We start from the raw sequence: 25,076 nt of genomic DNA, 5'->3' as shown, positions 1-25,076 counted from the left end.
TTGAATACAAACATTTCAATGCTACATAGTCTCAAGAGAATAAATAGTAATTCTGGCCACACAGGAAAATCAGTTTGTGTGGATGAGACTGAGTGTCACACATGCAAACCTGAGAGAGCTGACAATTTGCAGTGTTACAGGATCTCTCACCAGCACAAAGCTCTGAAGACAAAGGCAAGAATTTCTCCCTGTATTACCAGCAAACTAAACCCTCAAATATCTTGTACAAAACAGCACTTCTGTTAAATTCTTAATTTATTTCCAGTTATTTGTATAGTCCTGTATAGGACTGCAACTGGCTGCATATACCAACAGAGAAAACACCTCCTAACTTTGATCCTATCTACAGGATACAAAAGTAAAATGGGATAAAATTCCTTTTACTCCGCACAAGGTTGTCTTTCCAGAGTAGAGCAGTTATGTAATAACTGTGAGACCTGTTATCACTTACAGAACAGGAAATGGCTTCACATTAACTGGTTTGTCCATATTCACTTATTAAATCAGCAAGAGATACCTTGAAACAACATCCTGACCTCCTGAACACACATCCAAACAATGCAGCATTTTCCCCCTCTATCACCTGCTCTAAAAACTTATTGCTCTTTGTTTTCAGTTAAAATCTAAAGTCCAGGCAGCTCCAGATGTCTCCATTTTGGCACCACAGGAATTCTGAAGTATTCTGAGCAAGGAATGGGAATGCAGCTGCTGTTATTTATGTATGTTTTGCTATTCTGTGTTTCTTTTAAGAGCTTGTGGATAAGAATGACTTCTGTTTGAGGATATTACTGACTGATGGTTTGCCAGCTGATGAATTACAAGTTCCTTCCTACCTTTTCTGGGATAACATTATGCTGTCTTCCCTCCCTTCCTCTTTACTTCTGCACCTTTCCTAATTTAAGCCTCAGAGGTCCCTGCAAACACAATTCTGCAGGGAAGTCAAGAGTTCAGTAACACTAACATGGGCAACTAAACTCCACTCTACCTACCACAAAAGATAAAAAAGATCTTTCATTAGGGAAAATCACTGTTCTCTTCCTTCTAATAAGAAAAAATGGATGCATCTGAAAGCCAATCTTCATGTTCACTCTAGTGAACAATGGAATTAAATTCAAGAGTATTCACTGACATTATATAGAATTCCATAATAAGAAAACAGGACTTGAGTTGCCAATATTTTGAACAAACATGTTACTTTCCCAACCTTACCCTTTTTAATCTAAATCTGGTATCATCTAAATTACCATTCTGTCAGTATTGCAAACACAAAGCCATAAGGTTGCCCATCCCTGCACACAATGACTTAGAAGATTCAGGCTTAAGCACAACTAAAACATTCCAAAACTGAAGTCATCATTTAGTAAATACTCAAATTCTGAAACAGCCAATTTAAACTTAGGTAGGTAAATGAAACTGTTGAGAAGTTACTGGGGAAATAACACAAGACAACACAATTCTGCCACTGGATCCTATTCCTGTGTACCCATGGCAGGTGTGTCAGGTGGCAAAGGCCACAGACACCAGGCTGCAGTCAGGACACCTCACACTGCATTACATTCCCACAATGCTTTACATCTCACAGCACCCTCTTGAAAAAACAGGCAAACAGTTCACATTTATGTACTTAAACTTTATTTCTTCATAATTACAGGCTATTGTTAGAATTTTTAAACAAAAGGGAAGTCTATAAATAGAGGCTAATCCCACCTGAACAAGTTGTTTAAAAAAAAAGAAAACCAACAAAACAAACAGTTAAAACTTCATAAAGTAATGCCATTTAGCTCACAGCAGTGGTTTGTTGGTAGTCTGAGTAAAAGTCCTATAGTCAGAGTCAGTAACATGAAATGTAACATCAAATGACTCAAAACTTTAAATCCCATAAAGGAAAGCAGGAATATATATATAATATATACATATAATATTGTGTTGGTCCACTGAGTATACATTTTTAACAAAAGATAAGAAACTATGTAATCCAGTTAAGCATTTTGATTTGCAAGATTAGTGTACACTCATTACAAAGATGTGTAAGATAAGTTATAACTATTTAATACTTGCAAAATTTTAAGTTACTTTTTTTTGAGCAGGTGTTCAAATGTTCATCTCCAAGTGCAAAAGAAAAACCACCCCAGTCAGGTTACTAATTTTTTCTTGAAAAATTGAAAACCCTCGAAGTCATGCAACAGCAGCATTGACAGGTAATGGGAAGAGCTTAAATATACTGAAGTGTGGCTGAGTTCTCCCCCTTTGTCCCAGTGCTTTGTGTTGAAACACTTCAATTTCCTCAAAAGAAATACCACAGGTTAAAAGTGCAAGAAAAAAAACCCTTCTAGATGCTTATGCTGCTGCCATCCATTTTTCTTAGATAGGGCACAAGATTACTGGTTTTGGAATTATTTTAATGAAACTAATTTTCCAAATAGAATTCATTCAAAATGAACAATAAGTTATTTTCATTAAGTTATTTTCATTAACATTCTATCAATCCTACTCTGACTCAGTGACCATTCAGAAATCATTCAGTTTAAGGTGCAACTATCAGTTGGCATTCAATAAATTACATATACAGAAAACAACTGTGGTTAAAAAAAAATAGAAATCAGACTACCTGTTTTTTCTTTCTATTTTCAATCCTATTTCAAATGGAACTCATTAACTTGCCAGTTCAGCTGCATATTTCACAGGCAAATGTGGCTCAAATAGCAGTGGGGTCTCACAATTTGACAGTCACCTTAGCCAACAGCAAATGCACATGAATTTTCAGTTTAATTGCTTTATAAAACAAAATAACAGGTCTGTCTTAAAACCTATGATCATGCAGGAAAAGCAATAAAGGTCTCAGAAAGACATACTCTTTCTGATGGAGACTTCATGAAGATTATGTTAAACCCAACATAAAATCTTCAACGAGGAGAAAAAGAATCTATGTGCATACATACAAAATGAAGCACTCTCTAACTCTGGCATTACTAAAACCCCTTCAGAAGAATAAAAGGTTTCCAGTGACTAACTGCTTGATGGGAGACAGTCAGCCATGACAGAATAATTGCTGTGTTCACTTTATGCTCAATTACCAACTGCTGATAGATTACAGTCAAACCCCAATCTCTCTAACTGCATTTTAAACTGATTTGCTTTCAGCTGGGAAAAGTACTTTGCTCTCCTGAAAACTTGAGAGAAATCAAATGCTAAACTTAACAATTATTGAAACAATAACCAAAAGGATTAAATTTAGCAGAAACATTCACATCACTTTCAGAAATTTAAAACCTTTCATAGTTTCTTGTATATATGCATTTTCTGATTAACATTTAAATAGGTTAGGTACTCAGGAAAAGGGACAAAACAGTTTACGTCAGATAAAACTTATTCTAAACTTCATGCTTCTGATATTTCAGATTTACTGAGTGCAATAGCCAGTTCCAAGTCTTCTTGCTCTTGCTGTTTTAGTCTTGCCAATCTTTCTTTTTCTTCTCTCTCACTTTCTCTCTTAGCCCATTCAATCATGTCTTCCTCAGTAGAATACTGCAAGTTTAAAAAACAAAATAAGACAGATTAATAATACAGTGATTATTATTACTGTCCAATCAGTCAGTGATTGGGACAATTAGTTTTTCAATAATTGTACATATTCTAGTCTTCAAATATTACTTGTTTTGTAGTTGTAATAGACTAAATTGGATTAGTCTAAGGTTTAACTACTAAGAAGTGCACTGAAGCCATCAAAAGGATGTATTTTAATGAAATATGCCATGTTTCAAATTTCAGTATTAAGTTTCTAAAACGTTACTGAGCAGAAAGTGGTATAATTTAAACACAGTTTTATTTGGTTAAATACCAATCCATACAAGAAAACCTCTGAATAAATCAGGAGAACATTTTGCAAAGCACACTCCTATTCACACTGTAGGCTGTCCTGATTTATCCTGCTTTCATTAGGGATGACATTTCCAGGTGAAAATGACCAAAAATTTAGCTGTAGACTGACTGTTTCTGAATGTGTAGATGACAAATACTGCTGCCAAGAAGCAGCAAAATGCTAAGGATAACTGTAGAGTTAGAAGGCTGGCAGTAATACAGAGAAAGGTCAGCATGATATTAGAAGGGAAAAAAAGAACAGATTATTTCCATGTATATTGATGAGAACTGACTGTGAACTAAATACCTCTGGTACAATGATCATAAATCAGAGAGAGCTAAGGGTATTATCTTAAATAAAACACAAAAGATTATGCTAAAGTTTCTTCCTAGCAAACATGCAGAAAAATTAAGAGGTAGGTGAAGGCCCTGTCCTCATGGATGTCCCAGCATTAACTGAAAGGGTTAGAGGTTACAGACTCCAGGTTTCTGCTTTGAGCTCCTTCTTGGGGAAATAAAAGCAGAAATACCTGAGTTTTCTCCATAGTGCACTCAGTATTTTCAGTAATTGCAGCTGAAAAATAACACTATTTCCTTCACAAAGATAATAGGCATTTTTGCCACTCCTCCAAAGTGGCTTCTCAGTCTCCCTAACTACTGCCATGGATGGATAACCACATTTCAGAAGTTACCATGCTCCAAGACACACCAACCAGTGCAAGTCTACTTTGAGAGCCTGACAATCCTTAGTTTACTTCATGACAATCCTTAGTTTACTTCAATCAAGCATGTAGCTTATTAGGCCTGAACAGAGAGAGCAGTATGGTCAAGATACTGTAAATGCAAATTGCATTTAACAGGCTGGAAAGTGAGATGATGCCTTTCAAAATTTCTACTTGCAAAAGCTCGAAAGAAAAAAATAATATATAGGCATGCACAAACCTTTAGATTTGCTTCTACTGCTTGGACACCACGACTTCTATGAAATGAATTCTGGTTATAAAGAGACACTTACTATTTTACTTCATTGTGCATAAGTCTGGAATTTACTAACCATTCAAAACTCATCAAATTATATTTCATTAACATACACTGTTATGAGGCTGTTTATCAGTATTTCAGTACATTAAAATTATGACCAAACAGTTCAGTGGCAGTTAAATTAAAATCACATTTTAGTTTATTTTTAATTGGGTAGTTAACAGTGTGCTTGTTATAGATTTGTAACTTAAATCTGCTGCACACGTTAATAAAATTGATAATCCCTAGAACATAGATATTTTTGAAATCCTCTCCTCTAAAAGCTAGAAGGTCTCTATGAAAAAAGGCATAAAACCAATGCAATTTAAACATTAACTACAGCATTTTGCAGCATTTTGTTTTAAGACAGCCTCAGCTGTAAACTAAATGTAAACACTGTTTTAACAGGAAGCAATATCCCTTGTGTACATGGGATATGTTTTAATAATTTAAATTAGACTGAAGACTTCAGTGTGAACATTTCAAAGCTGCTGTTATACTGAAACAAATGTAAAAAGTGTTTACTCACAGTACTGAAGTTTGCAAAATTGTTGGGGTCAGCCTCTTTACTGATGCTGGTGGGAGCAAATGGATCACAGAATAGATCTGCTTCTTGTTCTTTGGGAATGTCTGGGGTGGGGAAAGGCTGAAATGGGTCGCTCGACTTAAAGGAATCTGAAGAGTCTATTTGATTGATAGGTCTTTTCCCTTAGATCAAAATGAATTTAAAATGAATTTAAGATAGCAGGTAATAACATGCCAAAACTAGTAAAAAAAAAAAAAAAAACATTCAAAAGCTACTTAGAATGCAACCTCTTCCCACAAACTAGTGGAGCTGTAGTTTCAGGGGAAGGGTTGCCAATTTAAAAAAATGAGGGTACAGCCCACACTTTCTGAAAGGGTAATCAGGTAAAAAGGAACACATGTATGTTAATGAGTCAGGAACACAGTTATATATAAATTAACTGGTTTGGAAAGGGAATTTCTAACAGTTTTGAGCACCTATTCTGTCAGCACAGTATTGTTTTCTGTTTATCAGCTGTCTTTGATCATTCCAGCAAAGCTCTGTTATTATTACTTTGGATCAAGTTAGCACAATTTTATTCAGAGAGCAGAAATACATTACATTTTTAAGTTTTCAAAACACCATGTCCTCTCCCTAAGCTAAGATCAGGAATTTCTGCAGTTTAAAACAAGGAGTATGATAGCAAGCAATCACAGGCTGAGCTGCTTTGTTAATTCTTGCCTAAGAAGCTGCAAATAAACAGAATCAGGGACAAACCCCCACTTAATTTGTTTAGGCTGAAAAAAACTCAATTGTTTTTTTTCAGCCTAACCCTAGTCAACTTTCAACACGGTTGAGAACATTAACCCAATTACATCCAGGAAGAGCTGAGCTGAATTCCACCCCACCACTCCCTCTGTAGGTTACTGTTTACACCAGAGGTTTCAGTGCAGTTTCATGAATTCTGCTACCAGGTTCTGCAAGTGGTTCCACACTTGCAGTGGCTGTATTTTAGAACTTGCTTCTGTTTCCATTTCAGGCTAAAACTACAGAATTGAACAAAGGTGCTTATTATTTCACAGATCATTTCTGAAAATTAACCTAAAATTACTTCATAAGAGGAAAAGGGATTCTTATCTGGCAATGATTTAGAGATTTGGAGAATATCCCCTGGGAAAGATATTATTTACTTAGACACTTCCCAGAAAACCCTGCCATCTCTCTCACTGATGATGTATCACTGATGATACTGGGCTGCCCCATCCCTGGAAGTGTTCAAGGCCAGGCTGGTTGGGACTTTGAGCAACCTGCCCTGGAGAAAGGTGTCCCTGCTTATGGCAGGGCTTGGAACTGAATGATCTTTAAGGTCTGTTATAACCCAAACCATTCTGTGATTTTACAGTTCTGTTATTCACAAATAATGCCTGCCTGTTTCTTGAAAAATGTGGGAGAATCATCTCCAAATGACAACCAGAGAATTTTATTTCTGCATGGGAAGGGTAAGAATACAAAATACACAATCATCAAATCTTCCCCAAAATCCAGAAATGGGAGTGTTTATTAGTATTTAGAGAAGCAACAGAATTCAGAGGCAACAGCCCTTCTACATACTTTCCAGTAGAGAGAAGAACTACAAGAAAGATTTTTGGGTATTTCTTTGAAAAAGCATTCCATTGTTTCAAATCAAACCAAGGAAGTAATTAGAAATAATTACATGTAAGTACCTCAGATTTTATTTCCATTAGGAAAATAATTAATTGGGAATGGTTATCAAGATAATCACATTTTTAGTGTGCATATCAAAACCACCTATTTTTTCCCAATTATCTGTTGCTGAGGAAGCTGCTGCTGCACCCCTAGAAGCTTGCCTTCCAAAAGTGCACCACATCACAGCCACTCCCATAGAATCAAGTCAGAAATCCTTTTTATGTTTAAATAAGGACCAACATCAAACATTGCAATTATCATCACTTGCCATGTCAGCTGTTTTAATGTTATTTACAATGGAAATGATGACTTGCAAGGCATTAGCATGAATCAGATCTCACACCAACATTAGAAATCAAACAGCTGAGTTTAAACTTCAGTATGAGCACTCCTGTATCTACTGTGTTCCCTTTCTTTTGAAGAAACATGAATACACGTTTAGGTTTCAAGCCAGTTTCTCAAAACACCTTAAGACTCATCCACTTAGTGTAACAGTGAAACAAATGATGCAGTAGAGTTTTTAAAAGCAATGAAACAGAGGACAGACATTTTTAAAGGAATACTAGATTTTCCTATGTTTGCAAAAACAAATTGAGACTGAGAAGACTGTTATAATGTGGTCTTGTTGCAAGCAAAAGGTGTTGTTATGCATGATAATCATGGCCTTTTCTAGAAAGCAGAGTGGTTTGTGCCATGGAACATCCCAGAAACTCCTCTATCACTGAGGAGAAAACAGCCCAAGGAACTTGGGTTTATGACTAGTACTGCTACAGACCTCTGGCAAGGCCACCTAGAAAAAGTTAACCTGAAAACCTAAGCCAGTTCTTTAACCCTATTTAATTCATTTTGCATTAAACCCATCTGTGTTTGCAATGTATAAAGCGCACTAAATTCTCACTCACATAATTTAATTGAAGACTCACAGTGTAGCACATTAGCAACTATTTAACTTGCAGCTATGCTGTGTTCTTGCACACATTTGTAACAAGTCTGTTTTCTAAATCCTTTGTGTCTTCAAACTCTGATCCAAAACACCATGCAAAACTCTGAGGAAATGATCAGGAATTTATTTGTTTCACATCTTGCTCATTCATTTTAAATTGAGACCCTTTACCCTCCCTTCATGAGTCCTGTCCCTCTGCCAACATGGAGCAGCTGACTGTTACCACATCTCAGTGTCAGCTCTTACCAGGTGGAGGTGGACAGGGCCTGGTGGGAGTTCCTGTCTTAGGGGGCAGTGCAGGAGGAACATCCTCATTTTTAGCTGGTGCTTCCTCAAATAAGTTTTTAGTTATGGTGACACTGCTGACAGAGCCTGATGTGGAAGAACTAAAGGGATCCTCATTGTTGGCCTTCAAAAAACAAAACAGCAACACACACATTTTCAGTGCAGTGCTACCAGAGAGTCTCTTCAATAATACAGTATTAAATCAGATCTGAAAGTTTGGACTAGGACTAAAGAAAAGACTTTTGTTTGTTTTTACACATATCCACATACTCCAGAAGATTGAACAGAAAGAAAAATCAGGAATGGTTACTGTGTACACTATAAAGCTGAAAGCAGTTAAATATGCAAAAGTAATACTTTTGCTGCTAAAATCAACAAATTTAAAAAGAAATAAATTACAGCATCACTAGAAATAGAGAGAAAATACTTATCAAGCTAAAAAGATTACATTGCATTCTTTACAGAATTTCAGGATGATTTGCTATCCAGACCTCTTTTTCAAGCAAATCAGCCATTATAAATGTTTAGTAGTGGCAAAACTGTAATGAAACTGTTTAAGCTGTGCCTTGTCACTGCAGCTTCCTGCATTTTCTGTGAGTAGCAGCAGCTCCACATTACCTTGGACAGCGTGCTGAAGTCAGCAAAGCCACCTTCAAAGGATTCACTTCCAAACAGGGAGGCAAAGGGGTCTGTAGCTAAATACACAAATCAAGCCAAGAATGAGATTAAAAGTTAAATATAAAAGACTGAAAAGAAAAATTCCCACTACTATTATTACTAAATAGCAACTATGACATATTTTGCAACTTAAAGTAATTCAGGTGAAGTATTTTATGTGGTGAGCACTTCAAATTATTAAGTAACTTTTTCAAAAACTCAAAATGTCAACTTCCAATTAAGAACAATAAATATCCTGAACAGGAAGCAATTCAAAAGAAATACTGGAATGTTTTCCTACATCAAAAAATATGAAATTCCACTGAAAGTATCAAATAACCATACTACTGGAAATGTTCTACTGAGATACATGTATGTATACACACAGAGGTGTTTTTTGTGTGCATACACCCATACATATACAGACATAAATATATATATAAATTTATGTGTATATATATATGAAAATGAACCAGAGCTCTTTTCTGACTGCAGACTCACTTGTGGAATCAAGTACCTGAACCTCATATCATCCCAGTCTAATTCAACAGTACCTTTTCATTCTCATGTGCTTAAAATATGTAAAAACTGCTACTGTACAGCAGAGCAGGAAGTGCCACACTCACTTCTGCATCTCTAAAAAACACCATTTTTTCCCTAGAACTAAAATGAGAAGGTTTACAATACAAAATCACACATAAACTCCTGTTTTGGATTATCACTTGTCAGTGCAGTTTAGGAAAAGAGGAGTTAAGAGCCTTCCCTAAAACCTCTTTAGCCCTCAGGTGAGAGAGGGTCACAGAAGGAGCCAACTTGAGCAGTAAAAAATCTCAGTGAAGGAGTTACTGTATTCCACATCTACTCTAGTGGTGCAGAGCTATCCTGATGTTACTCACACAGTAACATGAAATCTCTGAAAACAACCCTAGTGGGAAGCAGTATAGACCATCCAAACAGCCCAAACACTCAGGATACTGTCCCTGCTTTAGGAAAGCAGAGGAACAGTGTTTGTGGAATCAGTCTTCAGTGATACACACTACAGACAGAGTCAGTTTTGGGTTATAAACTTCCCCCCTGAAAACAAGCACCTTATGTCATACTTTTTGGGAAAATTCAGAACACATGGGAAATCCCCATAATGCTCTGTTACAAATTCAGTTAAAAGCCTAGAAACAAAAGCAAGCAAAAGCAAAAATAAAACTCAAGAAGCTTGATATGTACAATCTACTTTTACCTAGATCATTTGATGTAGTGACAGTGGTTCCACCAGGAGCAAAAGGGTCATTCTTCTTTGATATCTCTGTCTAAAACAAAAAATTCCTTTGGAGGGAAATTTGTTTTCAGCTTAAAAGATTCTTCAGTCTAAGAATACAGTCACCACTTATTTTAGGATAACACATTCTGGAAATAGCTTTTATCAGCAACAGTAAACAAGCCTATTAATAGAAACTCTTCCTCTCTGTTTTGATTAATACTTTGAAAGGATGGAAAAAAGGTACAATATGTGCAACATACTTGGTAACAGCTAATGCAACAGTCAACAATATCTACTGCTCATTTTGGTCTCAGATTTCTACAACCAGAGCCATCTTCAAATCTTAGATCTCAACACTCCAGAGAGGTGTGGTAAAGCACTTAAGATGAATGCATAACTTCAGTACTGAAGTACAGATCTCAAGAATCCACTGCTAATCCCACACCACAGCTCTGACCTCTCTGTTTTTTCTTCCTTTGGACTGTAATAAGACCAAGAATTGATTACATTTGAACATCAAGACTTTGAAAAGGAGTGTGCTGAGTACTACAAATTGTAGAAACCTAATATTTAAGGCTGGAGGTGTAGGCTGTGGTGTGTAATAGGACCTTGAGATCTGCACAGTGTGCACACCATGGCGAAGGGCAGGACCACCACTGCCAGGTGCAGTGATTTCTCACTCTTGGCTGCTGTGGGTCCACCTCAGGCACACTCTAGAGCCACTTAACTTGCTTCTTAATCCACATGTATCTGAGTTTTATGTATGTCTATGCATGTTTTATGTTTTACACGAAGCTGGGAGGCATCAACAGAAAGAGCACTGAAAAGGAAAGGAGATGGCAAAAGAATGGAGACAAAGTTAATGGCACGAAGAATTTCAGTTGTTCAAATTGCTTGTCTATCAGCTTTAAATATTACATATTCAACAAGTTCTAGTCTATACCTGAGAGAGTTTTATGCCCAACTCTACCTTATTAAAGGCTCAAGAGTATTCAGTCACTGCTCATTTATAATGTGAGCTAAAAGACTGAAGTACCCTTGAAAGAGATACATTCAGAAGGCATCTCCACATCACAAGAGACTTTTGGTGATTCTTATTAAAAAAAACCAAATCACACCAAAACCTAAACATACACCTATAGAACAATCTGATTTTTCTGAGGGGAAACCCCATACACCACATCAGATTTCAGATAAAATACAGCACATAGTTCTTGATCCTATAGTGTGTGGAGGCAAAAATCAAGTGTCTGAGCATAACCTGGTGAGGTTGATCTTGGCTTTCTTTCCATTTATTGTGTTCCACCAACTAACAGAAAGCTCTAAAGCTTAACAGAGCTTAAGTCATTGTTAAATAATGACAGAGCTTAAAGTCATTACTGTCAAATGCTCTTAGCTGTGGAGCAATGAAGATCCACAATTAAATACTTTAAAATGTTTTTATTTTAATTCTATTTCATCTGTGACTATTTCTAGAAAATAGGACACAAAAAGACAAGACAGAGCCGGGGGATCAGAGGTAACCTTCATATGATTTCTGGATATCAATTTTTTAAAGCATGTCTAAGTGTACAAACCAGGTTATTTTGTCCAAAGCACATAGAGAAAGCAGTAAAAGGTGTGACACCAGACTTACTGTGGTATTATTACTGTTGTCTGCAGAACTAAATGGATCAGTGCCAGCAGTCACAAAAGGGTCAGTGGAGGATTGTTTGAAGAAAGAGTCAGCTGCAAAAGGGTCTGAGCCTTTGAAGGGATCACCACCAAAGGGATCTAAAAAGTAAACATCTCCCTAATATTTCTGCTTGCTTTACTTAGCTGATATCTTAAAAACTAAACAATGTATCACCTTTCTTTCATACTGCTGCAAAGTGACACATTTAAGACCAAGGACCTTTGAAATATGAAATTCACCTGTGAATAATTTGTATTTTGTGATTCAAAACATCAGACAAGGCAATGAAAACAGCAGTTCCAGAATCATCTCAGCATATAGGTTCTTTAACCAAGTCCCTGAAAATGAGGCATTTTACAAAACCTAATGCTCCTAAGAACTCTCTTGCCCTCCTCTCCCACACTTCCCAAACCCAAATGATGGTTCTTAGTTGGCACTTGGTGCTCAACCCCATTATACTATTGCTTTCCCACTGGTTATTTGCCTTTTTTTGCCACTAGTAACTTCACTCAGGACCAAGCAAACAATTCAATGACATTGCCCATACAGTTGATCTAAAGAGAGACTTCCCACCTGTTCAATACTTGATTCTAAAGGAAGGTGGTATGTTAAGAGCCTTTAAGAGAGCACAGTCCTACTACTTTGCAAATAAAACAGGCAGCAAGTGTTTGGGGCCTTCTGTTCACCACCTTCACATACTTAACTCCCAGCTAAGGAACTTCCAACAAGAGCAAAATTCTCTGGCAATGGACTTCTCTGAAAAGCTTCTACACAAGTGGCCAGGTGCTCACGTCACGTATATTCTATCATAACATTTTGTGGCATTTCCACCTACATTTTTTATCTGCAAGTGGTGACAATTTTCCCCACTAGCAAGAACCATTTAGAAAAACAAACACATTATGAGTTATAAAGTTACTTACCAATTTTTCCAAAAGGGTCATCTTTGAAGGGATCACCTGTGCAGAAGAAAAGCAAATATTCATTAAAGAGCTTATTACCACCATGAAACACACACAGAATCAGCCATCTCCAAGCTGCATTTCCGTTGGCTGTTGTCCACAAACACCCACATTCTGCAGTATTACCACTGCAGTAATCCAGACCAGCTACTGAGATGAGTCCCAGGTTTGTTTAATTGTCACAGACACTGTGGATGGTAGCTCCTAAGTGTTCACTTCAGTACAGGATGCATGATCCCAACTCATTTCTACTTTCTCATGTACATCTGAGATACAGATACCCTGTCTCTCAGCTGTGGGTATCTACCCCTGAATATACTGAGTGCTCAAAGCCTAAAAGTTTGGTTCTTAACAGACAGACCTTTTCTCTTCTGAAAGAAAGGCCTTGTCATGTGCTGTAAGACCACTTCAATATAAACAAAAATCAAGCAGTATCTACACAGAAACATTCAAGCTGTTTTAAATTAGTCTAATTTATTCATAAAATATTCAGTCTGCACTGACATTCTTTCAGAAGCCAAGTGATCTGAAACAAATTTAGCTTATTTTCTTTTCAAAGCAATACAAGCTAAATTGATCAGACCATGTCAATCTGAAAGGGTGTAAAATCATATTAATGTGGCTGAAAACATCTGCTTCAGCAGCTAATTCAAAATAACTCCCCTTTCCCAATTGGTTCCATACAGGCAGATCATTCCTTCCATAAAAAATAAGAGCAGAGCAACATCATTCGTCAATGGCAAGTTCTTAAAATAAAGCCCAGCACTTCCACAAGATGAACAGATGGTGCAGCTCCACATTACCTTGTTCTGAGAGCCAAACTCCCCAGAAGTAGGCCACAGCCATTCATCCTGAACCACCCACACCCTCCCCACAGCAGAGCCCAGAGAACCCTCTGCTGACCTCTTTGTGGATTGGGGCTGTCAGGAATCACTGACACCACGTGCACAAGCCTGCCCACACCTTTACAGCCAAAATGCCACCAGGGCAGAGGCAGGGAGGGGATGGGGAAGAGAAGTCCTCAGGAGGAGCAATGAGGGAAAGGAGCAATTTTCAGAGCTCATTAGGAAGTCCAGATGAAGGAAGGAGAAACACCCCAGTACTCTCATTTCTATCACTTCTATTTCTGTAACGCTATTGGCTTCAGGCTCCTGTCACCCACACATCTTCAGATTTATTCTATAAAGAGCAGTCCTAAGGTGAACATGAGTCTGATGCATTCACACAAGATCTGTTTCTGCAAATCTGCACTTAGAAAGAAATGTTTACTTACTGCCAACAAAAGGGTCAGACTGGAAGAACTCTAAGCTGGCTTCAGAAACTAGATCAGGCAACGGATGAGATTCAGCATCAAATGGATCTTCCTGGGCAATGCAGACAGAAACATATTAAATTTTTAAGACTTGCAAGGATAGAAAACACTTATGTCATCTCCTGTTACCATTCAGTGGTTTCCTCAAGCTTAAGGCAAGGAGACAGCCAGAATTCTATATAATTCATCAATGGAGATCCAAAATATTGTTCAACCTGCCTGCTACACAAGATGAAATGTTTTTAAGACATCACACTAAATAAAACCAGTAGGAAGTGACAGTTATTCCTCTATTGTTATATGATCATCATGCAAGCCTGAAGCAGTGTAACCAGGATTTTTTTAACCTACTTTTTCCTCCCCCAACCCTGAATCAACTCACTTTTTTGGTAACAGTTGCAGCTGGGGTCTCTTTCTCTTCTCCTACAGAGACTGCTGTTTCAGGACTATTCCTTATCTGTACAAGGGTAAAAGCAATTCACCACAAATAGGTAAATATAAGACTGCACAATAAAATGTGAAGTTTTAAATAGAATCACAGAATATACAAATGCATACTTCAAGAGGTTCATACTTCTTATAGCACATACTTTAGTGTTCCATAAACCCTGCAAAAGTTTTTGGAACAATAAATCAATCATGAATCTACGGAGACATAAGGAGGAACATTTAAAGCAAGACAGTTTTAGATTTTCTGTACTTTGCCTTATTCTGCTCTCATTGCACCAAATGGAGACAGCTGCTCTCCTCTAATGTTAATTCTGCTATTCAATTTATGACATTTTGCTTTGGAAATAAACACAGCTACTTTACTGCTACTTTCCAGGCAAACTAAAATTACCCCCTTTTCTGCTTATGAACTTTCAGATATGTGGAAACACAGCTCCCTCATAAAAACACCCTGGAATTTCATTGTGCAAATGTTTAAAAACATAATCAATCTTGGTACATTCTTAACTTATTCCAACTTCACAACTGCAATGCAACGTGATGAAGCAGGCAAAACACTACTCACTGGAGACACACAGTTTGTTTGTTCCTCTTCTGCTATACTTTCCCTCTCAGCATTCTCATTAAGGTTTGCAGTTTCACTGCTGCTGTTGCTAAGACTAGAATGATCCACAGTTCCATTAACAAGTGTACTATGGGGCTGAGAGTGCCAGCTAAATTGGTTATTTTCCAGTTCTTTCAGCTCAAGAAGCTTTGTCTGCACCTGTAGACAGAAATAAATGTATTAGAATCAGTATGGCAGCACAGGGAAGCCAGTAAATGGCCATCCCCTCCTAAATATAAGGTGAGTGATATATGTCTGAAAATTTTATTTTCAAAACCAAATATAATAAAAACCTGTTCTGTCAATCAAAGGGTGAAATTTGAGAGATAAGAAGAAAAAATTATTTAGCAGAAGTGCAGACTGGTTGAAGGACACACTTTGTGCCAAGGAAGAAGACTGTGTCACTGGCAACACCAAGATTTGTTGCTATTCAAACTCATCAGAAAATTTGTAAAGGGTTCAGGGCTTTTTTTTGTTTGCTTAGTTTTGCTGGGGAATTTTTATTAGGCTTTTCTTTTCTTATTTTTATTCTGGACTGGGGTTTGTGTGTGTGTGGTTTGGGCTTTTTTCCTATCTGCAATTTCCTTAAACTCAGAATTAAAAAGGCTGCTTTATCAGAACTTTCATCTTCCAAGAAGGAACATTATGATTTATCATCTCCCACATGACTTCTGAAGTCTACAAAAGCCAAGTATATCTTCCTAAGCAGACACTTACATTCATCTTTTATTATTTCAGTAATATGCTTAATGCAGTGCCTTACAGCAAACATTTACAACCAACCTGCCAGTTATGAAGGAATTACTGGATCTGGCAGGTTATGCAAAAGAATAAACCTAGTCCAGATATTTGGGTGCCTAAATCCCATTGAACTCTGCTAGGTCAGTGACCTAATAGAGTTATTGGGGTGTCAGCAAAGACACCACCAGGTGTCTTTCAGGTTAACTGACCTCAGACCAGCCATTAGTTAATCTTGCCTAAAGCACTGAAGCACCTACTGCTCCTTATTTAGGAGTCAAGAGCAATAAAGTCAGAAGTACTGTTATAAAACCTAGTAAAAAAAATGTCTGTAGTACAGTCAAGCATAACCACCTATATTATCAGTCTCAAATCTGTTCATGGCAAGCACCTCTTGCCATATAAAAACACTGTAGTGGTATAACCTTCTCTCCACCTGTGATGAAATGATGAAAAAATCCATTTCTTTTCTTCTCAGTTTCTAAACTAAAAGCCATGTTTTAAAATTATGGATGTTGTAAGACTCGTTAGCAAGTTACAGATGAGAATTGTGTGAAATGACCAACCCAGAGGTCAGCCATTCCTAGGGTTCAAAGGTAAGTTTTGCCTTTTGTTTTCAACTTGCTATCAGTGTGAGTGGCTAATACATAACACAGCTGGCAACAGGGAAGGACAACCATGAGGAAAGGGTGTGCAAACTCGTGCATCACCAAAGTTATAACAAATCCCTGACTACAGAGAGAAACTGAAAATGTTGGTTCAACAGCAGTCACTTCAAAGCACAAAGGCTCTCTCCCTCTCAGGGTCTAATCTCAACCTAATTTCTTCTTCCATCCACCTCACCTTCCCCTCCTCAACAATGCACTTAAATGCTATCAGTAATTTTATACTGACTTCACATCAATTAAAGAGTAGTGAGAGCATGCCCCAGGCCATGGAGGATGAAACCTTCAATAACTACTGGGCACAGAGAATTTAAGTCTGCATCAGCCATTTTTCATTCATTACATTACGACAAATTATTTATGGACTATCATAAATAAATCCCTTTAATTAATAAAGACCATGAAGTATTTTGAGTGACTTAAGTCAGCTTCTAAAAATCCTAACTACTAGCACAGAACACATGTGTAAGTAACTAAAGACATGAGCAAACAGTGAAGAAAAAAGGAAACAACGCCTTCCCCTTAAGGCAAACCACACTAAAGGTTTCCAGCTCAAAATATTTTTGGGGGGTGGGTCTTTCACACTGCCTTACTGAATTGATTTCCTGTTGTGAATCCTGCAGATGTTGCTGAAGAGGTCCCAGCTGCGCTTTCCCAGACTCTATGCAATGTTCAAGCTCTGCAGTTTCTTGCTGCAGGCGACTCAGCTCCTCTTGGGCTTTGGTCAGCTCATCTTCATAGGCTGAAATCTTTGATTCCTGGCTTGTTATTTCAGCCTTCAGCATGGCAATCTGAAGCATGAACAGTGTTTCAAGTCAAAAAAAAAACCAACCCCAAAACCCACAACCAAAAACCCAAACAACACTTCCAAACACATCCAAATACTATTACTTATGACCAGAAAAAGTAAAAAATATCTCATAGCTATTGCAGAGATTATAGATCATACCTGAATGAACACTCAATTCTCTATTGGTCTCAATAAGAACAGAGCATTTTAGCTGTTCTTCTGACCAACACAGATATTTCTGCTTTAAACCTTATTAGTGTGCAAGTATATCTCAGTATGTTTGTTGACACACTGACACTAAATTAGGAACACTGAAGCAAGTGATGTATTTCCTATGCTCTGCTGATCACAAAACCTTGACCTTGGGAAGCTTTATTCATTAAAGCTTTTTTCCTGTCCCAACAACTGGAACTCTGCAAGACTGAGTTCTTCAAGACAAGGCATTTATGCTTCCCAAGGCCACTGGCCACCAGACCTTACCAAATGGGCCTCCTCTGCACACTTCTGCCTGATGTCATTAAGTTGTTCTTCCAACTTGGCCTTCTGCTCATCAAGATCATTAAGGGTTTCCTGTGCTTCCTGTTTCTGAGCTTGCAGCTTCTGCAGATTACTGCTCTCCCTCTTTACTTCATCCTGGAGATCCTGAAATAAAACACAGCAGCTTGACAATTGTTCCCTCTCTCCCCTTAACCACTGAATTCCACAGTCCAAACTGCAGCTAACCCAGATTTCAAATTATCAACAAATTATTTTCCAGAAGCCTTCATGGATACCAGACAAGCAAGTACTCTCAGATTCTAATTCAATGACATAAAAATAATCAGCTTTTTTGCTTTTGCTTTTCTTCAGTAAAACAAATCCCACTGAAGTGTTGAGATGATATACCAACACACAGATTAACTGTATCCCTCTCACAGAGGTCAGGTTTTCATTCTGAATTTTAAAGTAATCTTTACTCAGGCTGCTACAGTGCCTCTGTTCTGTGCTCTAGCACTATGCTTTACTGAGTTTCTCTTTAAGAACATGGACCTGTTGGAGTGAGCCCAGAGGAGTTCCTGAAGATGGTCAGAGGGCAGGAGCACCTCTGCTATCAAGACAGGCTGGGAGAGCTGGGGTCATTCACCCTGGAGAAGTGAAGGCTCCAGGAAGACTTTAAAGCCCCTTCCAGGAACAAAAAGGGGCTTGCAAGAAAGTTGGAAATGGACTTTTTATCAGGGCATGGAGTCACAGGGCACAGGGGAATGGCTTCCCACTGACAGAGGGCAGGTTTAGATGGGACATTAGTAAGCAATCCTTTGCTGTGAGGGTGGGCAGGCCCTGGCACAGGCTGCCCAGAGAAGCTGTGGCTGCCCCATCTCTGGAAGTGTCCAAGGCCAGGTTGGATGGGGCTTGGAACAACCTGGGATAGTGGAAGCTGACCCTGCCCATGACACGGGGCTGGAATGACATGGGCTTTGAAGCTCCTTCCAACCCAAAACATTCTGGGATTTTGTCATGATAGAAATCCTTTATTCTGCTCCTTCCCCATTCAAAAACACATGGCTAAAAATAGGAACTGTTCTTTGGAGCATGGTGAAAGACCATTAACCCAAATGCACTGCCTCCTAGGGCATTCCTGCCCCCCGTTTTGCAAGGATCAGCCAAAAAGTTATTTTCTATGTACTAGTACAGGCAAAAAAATGCTCATTTCATACACAACAATATGGAATCTTCTGATTTATGAAAGAGCAGCAAATATGTGTCTTGTGTTTTAAGTACATTAAGTAGCATCATAAAATAATTACTTCATTTCTGAGCAACAGGAATGGTTATCCTTCAACAAGCTGCAGAGACAACACAGAAAAACATGTCAAGGAAAGAATTTAGGAAGAAGAAAGAATCGTCAAAGTCAGGAGGAAGAGATAATAAAGGGAGATCAAAAAGTATTAATACAAAAGGAAAAGTACTAGATGAAAAGAGAAGATTGCAGCCTTTCTGAGAAAATACAGCAATTTCAGGAAGAATCATCAACAACAAAAATGAACAGAGAGAAAAAAAAATCAGGGAGGATAAGAAAGCAAGCAGACATGAAATTCTGATTAGATCATACATTTGTGTTCTGCTCTAAGCTACAATCCCGCTCTTCTTTTCTAGGGGTGTTTTGTTTGGGTTCTTTTTGGTGAGGGAGACAGTTTCTCCATGTGTTGTGTGCTAACACCTCCACATAAGAAGGACAAAAAGCCAGATAGGAATAGAGAGGCATATGATGCAGCAGTCAGATGCTGGGGAATTAGGTAACCTCAAGACAACTGGAGGGCTACCCAAAGATCCATCACAGATGGTTTTACGCTAAAAATCAACCACAAAACCATGCAAAAAAAATCTCCCAAACCAAACCACAAAAAGCCCCCTACAAAACTCTCCCAAATCAAATCTGAATTTCAGTGAAGAGTATGTCAGTATACAGCAGACAGACTAGGAAAAATACTGGTTATTTCTAACCCATGAGAGAAAAAACAGCATGCACAAAAAAGCTCTCAGAGCAGCTACTGACTTGGATAACTGGGACACTCTTGATCCATTCATTTTCACATGGCTTTGAAAAGCAAGGATCAGCTGACAGTTAACACAAGCACTGGAGGAAAAAAGTAACAGCTTAAAGAGCTTCAGCCTCCTTTTTCCTAGAGGAAGCAGGAATTCACATCCACATAAGCTAAATATAGATCATCTCCACTTTTGCCTGTTCTAGGCACAGCAGTAGAGAAGCACTGAAGAGATCTAACTAAGCCTGATGGCTGCCAGAAGAGAAAAGAAGGAAAAAAGCCCAACCAAACCCAAAACCTGTGGTGGTTTTTCTTCACATATCCAATTAACCTCTCCAGAATTCAAGGCTGCAGTAGATACAACACACAAAACTGGCTATCATACTCAAAGATGCCTCTTCATGAAGTAAACCAGGCTCCAATTAAGCTTCAATTTCAAAGAACACCCTTCAGCATGGAAGCAGCATCTTAATGTTCAAGCCCTGAATGAGATTTTCTGATGGTAATAGTAATCCTTGTTTTAGATTTCTGATCATTGTAACTCTTTATGCCAATTAAGTAGGATAAGGAAAGTTTAGGAATCCATATTTCCATGGACAAGGGATTTAATAGTTTGCCAGTCTGTCTTTCCCAAGATAACTTGTGCTAGAAAATGCCAAGCCTGCAAGAGGACAGAAAAGTAAAACTTCACTGACTTTCTAATGGCATTGGTGCACTGCAATAGAGGAAAAGAAAATCTAATTCTGAGGGATACTCAGTGCATGTAACTTTGAGGAAACACCCCTTAGCCTCTGCTACTAAAGAGCTGATATTAAACCCCATCTATATGCTACATCTTCCTTACAACTCTTTTTCTGCCTTTGCTTTTTAGTACCTATTTACACAGTTTTGAAATTATTTTATAGAAGAAAAAATTGTCATTCTTTCCCTTCAGCTATACAAATCAGTTTGACTGATCACTGACCATGGCTATATTTGAGATTACAAAGAGGTCTGTGGAAGGAATTCTGGTATGAGAAACCCTGAAGTGTCATGCCACAAAACCAGCTTCAAACAAGGAGGCAGGTTAGAGCAAAATGGTTTTTTGGTAGACCATCTTTAGAAATGTCCTCATTTGAATAAAACCAGAAGAAAAATGCCCGAGGGAAAGATATCCTTAATCTGTCCAATTATTCTCTGAAGTTCTAGAAAGTTTGTTAAAACATACAGGTCCTCCACCAGCCAGGAATAAGAAAAGATAAAGGGTCAGCACATTAAATAAATGCTGCAGCCATTTCCTGTTTGATCCTGGAGGTTTCTCCTTTTCCTGACAAGCCCATAATAGATTGCTCCTTCTCTGCAGACTGACAGAACTCTAACTATATTTAACAAATAGCTTGTGTGACCACTAACAGGTTAAAGACCTGAGACAGCTGCTCCCAGCAGCACTGCTGAGGATGCAGAGACTCAGGGGATTCTGTGATGCTACTGCCTATCAAACACACATGGATGACACTGGAACATTCAAGGTAAGGTTTTTATCAAGATTACAAACCTTTTGTGCAAAGGCCCGAGAAAACTCAACCCTCACATGAGCCAACACAGATTCCAGAAGACACCAACAAAATAATCCTGAGTGCAAAGCCAGGAATACCCTTGAGAATTCTGTGAACAGTGGGAAAGGGAAATCTGCAGGGTGGGGAGGGGAACAACCGTGGAGCTCAGGCATGGGCAACTTGCACACGCATTCCTGCAGCTGCTGGAGCTGCTGCCAGCATGACCAACAGGCCAGCATCTGATTATCTCCTCAAAGGTCACACTATTAATTATCATCCAGACTCCAAGGATATTAAATAACCCTGCACAAAATTCACAACTCTTGTAACACATTAGCTCCTTTTCAGCCTGAACAAAATTGAAATGCTGAAATCTTGCATTATTTGCTCTTAAGTAAAGATTATGGAAAATGACAGAATCTTAAAATAAATTTAGAAATAAATATAAATGGTCAGATATCACATTGAAGATTGTTTTTGTAAACAGCAACTGGGAATTTAACTGAAATATTGCTTTGCAATATTTAATTCAGAGCTTGGCTAGTTTGTCGGCACTCTAAACACTGATGCTGACTGCATAATTTTAACATCTGCAAAACACTTGTAAATTTAGATTTTTCAGATATTCAAGAAATTCAATATCATCCTTTCAAATAAAAATCAACAGATTCTTTATAAAATTAACTTATATTAGGCAAAATTAATTTGAGGCAACATTTCTCTCCAGCTGGTAATTATTGTGCCTCTTAAGAAGCAGCCCGACACACAAGCCCTTTTAATTCAGCCACTTAAGTTTATTAAATAATTTACACTGCTACAGTGTCCTCTTTAGTTTTAATTACACAGTAGATAATCTTGCTTAAAATAAAGAAAGAAAAATCTAGTCTTTTGTAATATTTTTCATTTAAAATTCCATGCATGCTGTATATCCTATAGGAGCTTGCACATTTATATTAATATACACATCTACACAAACCCAAAATTATATACAAAATACACTTCAAAGTACATTCTTTTTCTTAGCTACCAATTTTTTTCTTTTTACTGGATAAGTGACACGATCTAAAGACTCAGTAATACCACTGTCATTAAAACAGCACATGGTGCAGTATCAGGTGTCTGACCAATAATTTGGTGGTTTATTTACCTGGACCTCGCTTGTCCTCTGCTTGATGGCATCTTCTTTCTCCTTCAGATCTTGCTCTACATTATTCTTTTCCCTGGAAGACCAGCAAACAATGCAAGAATACTTAAGAACATCAGCTACAGCAGGTACAGTTATCCAGCCCCCTAAGCCTGTATCTCTCTTTAAATACATAGTGAAACATTAAACAAAAAAAGATGTGAGGGATTTCTGCTTTCCAAATTATTTACAAGACAGAAGCCCACAAAAGTGTTCTGCATAAACCCCCCTGTCTTTCCACCAACTGCACTCCAGTGATAAGAATGGCTCAAAAATGGAAGGGGGCGGGAGGCAGAAATCAATGAAATACTGTCTCCAGTGATCTCACTGTTGCTATGGAGCACTTGTCTAATGAAAACTGCTAGGAAAAGTGGGAGGGATTGCATCAGATTCCATCTATTAACCCCTGCAAACACAGCCATGCCTGTGCTCACAGCAGCCAGGGAACACTCCCACAGGCCAGCAGAGCCCAGGAATGCCCTTTGCCTGTCAGATTTTGGATCTGTCTGTTGGGAAGCTCAGGCAGGAGCAGGAAGGTTGGCTTGGCTTGCTGGAACCATGATCTGCTCAGACACTCCACACAGAGTGATCTGCTGTGTCATATCAAGCCTGCCTCTACAGACATTATTCAAGTTAAGTGACTGCTGATGACAGGGGAATTATCATCAATAAATTCTCATCAGTCAGACATAACAATAGCTTTAAGAAAGGGAACAAACCCAGACAACTGAGAAGTGTGACTGTTATTAAAAAATCATGAGTGTTTCTCTCTAGACAGCATATGGAATCTTTTCTCCTTCCATAGATGCAGAAAAACATAAAGCATTACAGTTTTTACACAATCTTCTGTAGATATTTACTTTCATAAGGACTCTGTTAATAAACCAACACACACATTGAAGTTAGAATTTAAACAATAAACCTAACATTTCTAAATTAAATACCATAGTGAAAAACTATTAGATTGTATTACTGGTATAAACCGAAATTATGAAACTTTGTATTTTAATAGCAGCAGACTGTTAATCAATCTGAAAATATTGATTTGTTTACTCTTATTTAATACAGAAGAAAGCATTTCTTTGTTGAAGTAAAGCAGGTCTACTCTAAGCTCTTTACTCAAGCTGAGAAAGTTTTAGTTTACTGCTAAACCATACACAATGGAAAATAAAGAGAACCCAGATATCAGATCTTAAATGAACATTTGTTCTGACAAATAATTACTATAGATTATACTCTGCTATTATTTTTCTCATTATCTGAGTAAAGAGGAACTTCCTGATTATGCTCAAAGGGGAAATTAAAAGGGAAGGAAAAGGAAAGATGTGGAAAGAGGAACTTTGAAGATCAAGCCTATTTATTCTGTTAAGTGTGATCCTTTAAAATAAAGGATCACACTTCCATAAAATTCGTAAAATAAATTTCATAAATTTCATAAAATTCCTCACTTTCCATTCATCAGAAACTAGAAATTCTAAAAAAATCTTTACCTTTTCAATCAAAGCTACAGCACACACCTCTAGCTCAAAAAGCATCTGTAGCATAGTTGTACTTAGATTTTTAAAGCACTGCAACACAGGCCTGAAGCTCTGTTGCTTTGGCTTCCATAACTTCCTATGAACAAAGGTCTCAATAAAGCACTTCTACAAATCTATGTACAAATCAGGCTGAAAAATACCTTCAAGCCCCTCAAACACTCATCAAGCACAGTCAACATTCATACATATTCTTCCTGCCTGACAATAAAAAAGAGTAGGAAAATGAATACTTGTTATTTTTCCTGCTGGGGTGGGAAAAATGAGCAAGAAATAGAACTGCAAGCAGGCATGTTTGGTTAATATACAGCATTTATACATTACTGTCACTGATGTGCCTGAGACTGTCAGAGATGGATGAAGATCACTTCCCTTTTATTTCAACACAAGCCAGGTACCTAAATCCTTGATCTGGACTAAGCAACAGGATACAACACCCACCCACTGGCACTTCCATGAGCCAAACCAGAGCGCAAACAATGAATTGGAAAGAATCAAGTGAAAGAAGTATTGTCAGGCAGAACAAGAAAAGCTTAGGCAGCAGTCTCAGGCAAAGGAAAACAATCTGAGTGCATATAGTCTGCACATAACACATCCCATCCTCCCCCAGAAATGACTCTTTGTTTCAAAGAAAAGACAACAGAGAACTACTTAATTCATTAATTCTTCTGAATACCTCAATTTCTTTCACAAACTATCTGCTATGCCCCTTTAGGAATGTTCAGCAACTGAAAGAACCAAAAACAAGTAACAAAATTGATTTGTTGGATATGACAGAACTCCTTGATCATAAAGTCCCTTACTACATCCAAAAAGCAACTCCAAAAGAACTGTGGTCCTGCCAACAAAGGACATTTGTAACCAATTCAAGCCAA

General features: G+C 37.9%; 1 protein-coding gene across 8 annotated transcripts in view; it reads right to left on the bottom strand.

The window, feature by feature from the left end:
- Positions 1 to 1,609: 1,609 nt before the first annotated feature.
- EPS15 (epidermal growth factor receptor pathway substrate 15) overlaps positions 1,610 to 25,076 on the bottom strand; it is a 68,374-nt gene continuing 44,907 nt past the window's right edge. For 6 of the 8 annotated variants that reach the window (XM_050977598.1, XM_050977599.1, XM_050977597.1 and 3 more), the window contains 13 exons: positions 22,631 to 22,703; positions 17,907 to 18,068; positions 17,230 to 17,427; positions 15,195 to 15,392; positions 14,562 to 14,636; positions 14,141 to 14,231; positions 12,829 to 12,864; positions 11,867 to 12,003; positions 10,210 to 10,279; positions 8,937 to 9,013; positions 8,280 to 8,442; positions 5,408 to 5,586; positions 1,610 to 3,525 (listed from right to left, as the gene is read on the bottom strand). In XM_050977598.1, the coding sequence (XP_050833555.1) occupies positions 3,379 to 3,525; positions 5,408 to 5,586; positions 8,280 to 8,442; positions 8,937 to 9,013; positions 10,210 to 10,279; positions 11,867 to 12,003; positions 12,829 to 12,864; positions 14,141 to 14,231; positions 14,562 to 14,636; positions 15,195 to 15,392; positions 17,230 to 17,427; positions 17,907 to 18,068; positions 22,631 to 22,703 (1,606 nt within the window). In that variant the 3' untranslated portion in view covers positions 1,610 to 3,378. Of the gene's footprint in view, positions 3,526 to 4,800; positions 4,838 to 5,407; positions 5,587 to 8,279; positions 8,443 to 8,936; positions 9,014 to 10,209; positions 10,280 to 11,866; positions 12,004 to 12,828; positions 12,865 to 14,140; positions 14,232 to 14,561; positions 14,637 to 15,194; positions 15,393 to 17,229; positions 17,428 to 17,906; positions 18,069 to 22,630; positions 22,704 to 25,076 lie in introns of all 8 variants that reach the window. The other 2 variants (XM_050977601.1, XM_050977602.1) reach the window with 2 other exon arrangements.

This window comes from Serinus canaria, chromosome 8 (genome assembly GCF_022539315.1).
Source record: "Serinus canaria isolate serCan28SL12 chromosome 8, serCan2020, whole genome shotgun sequence".
NCBI lineage: Eukaryota > Metazoa > Chordata > Aves > Passeriformes > Fringillidae > Serinus > Serinus canaria.
This window is presented reverse-complemented; position numbering and strand designations above follow the sequence as displayed.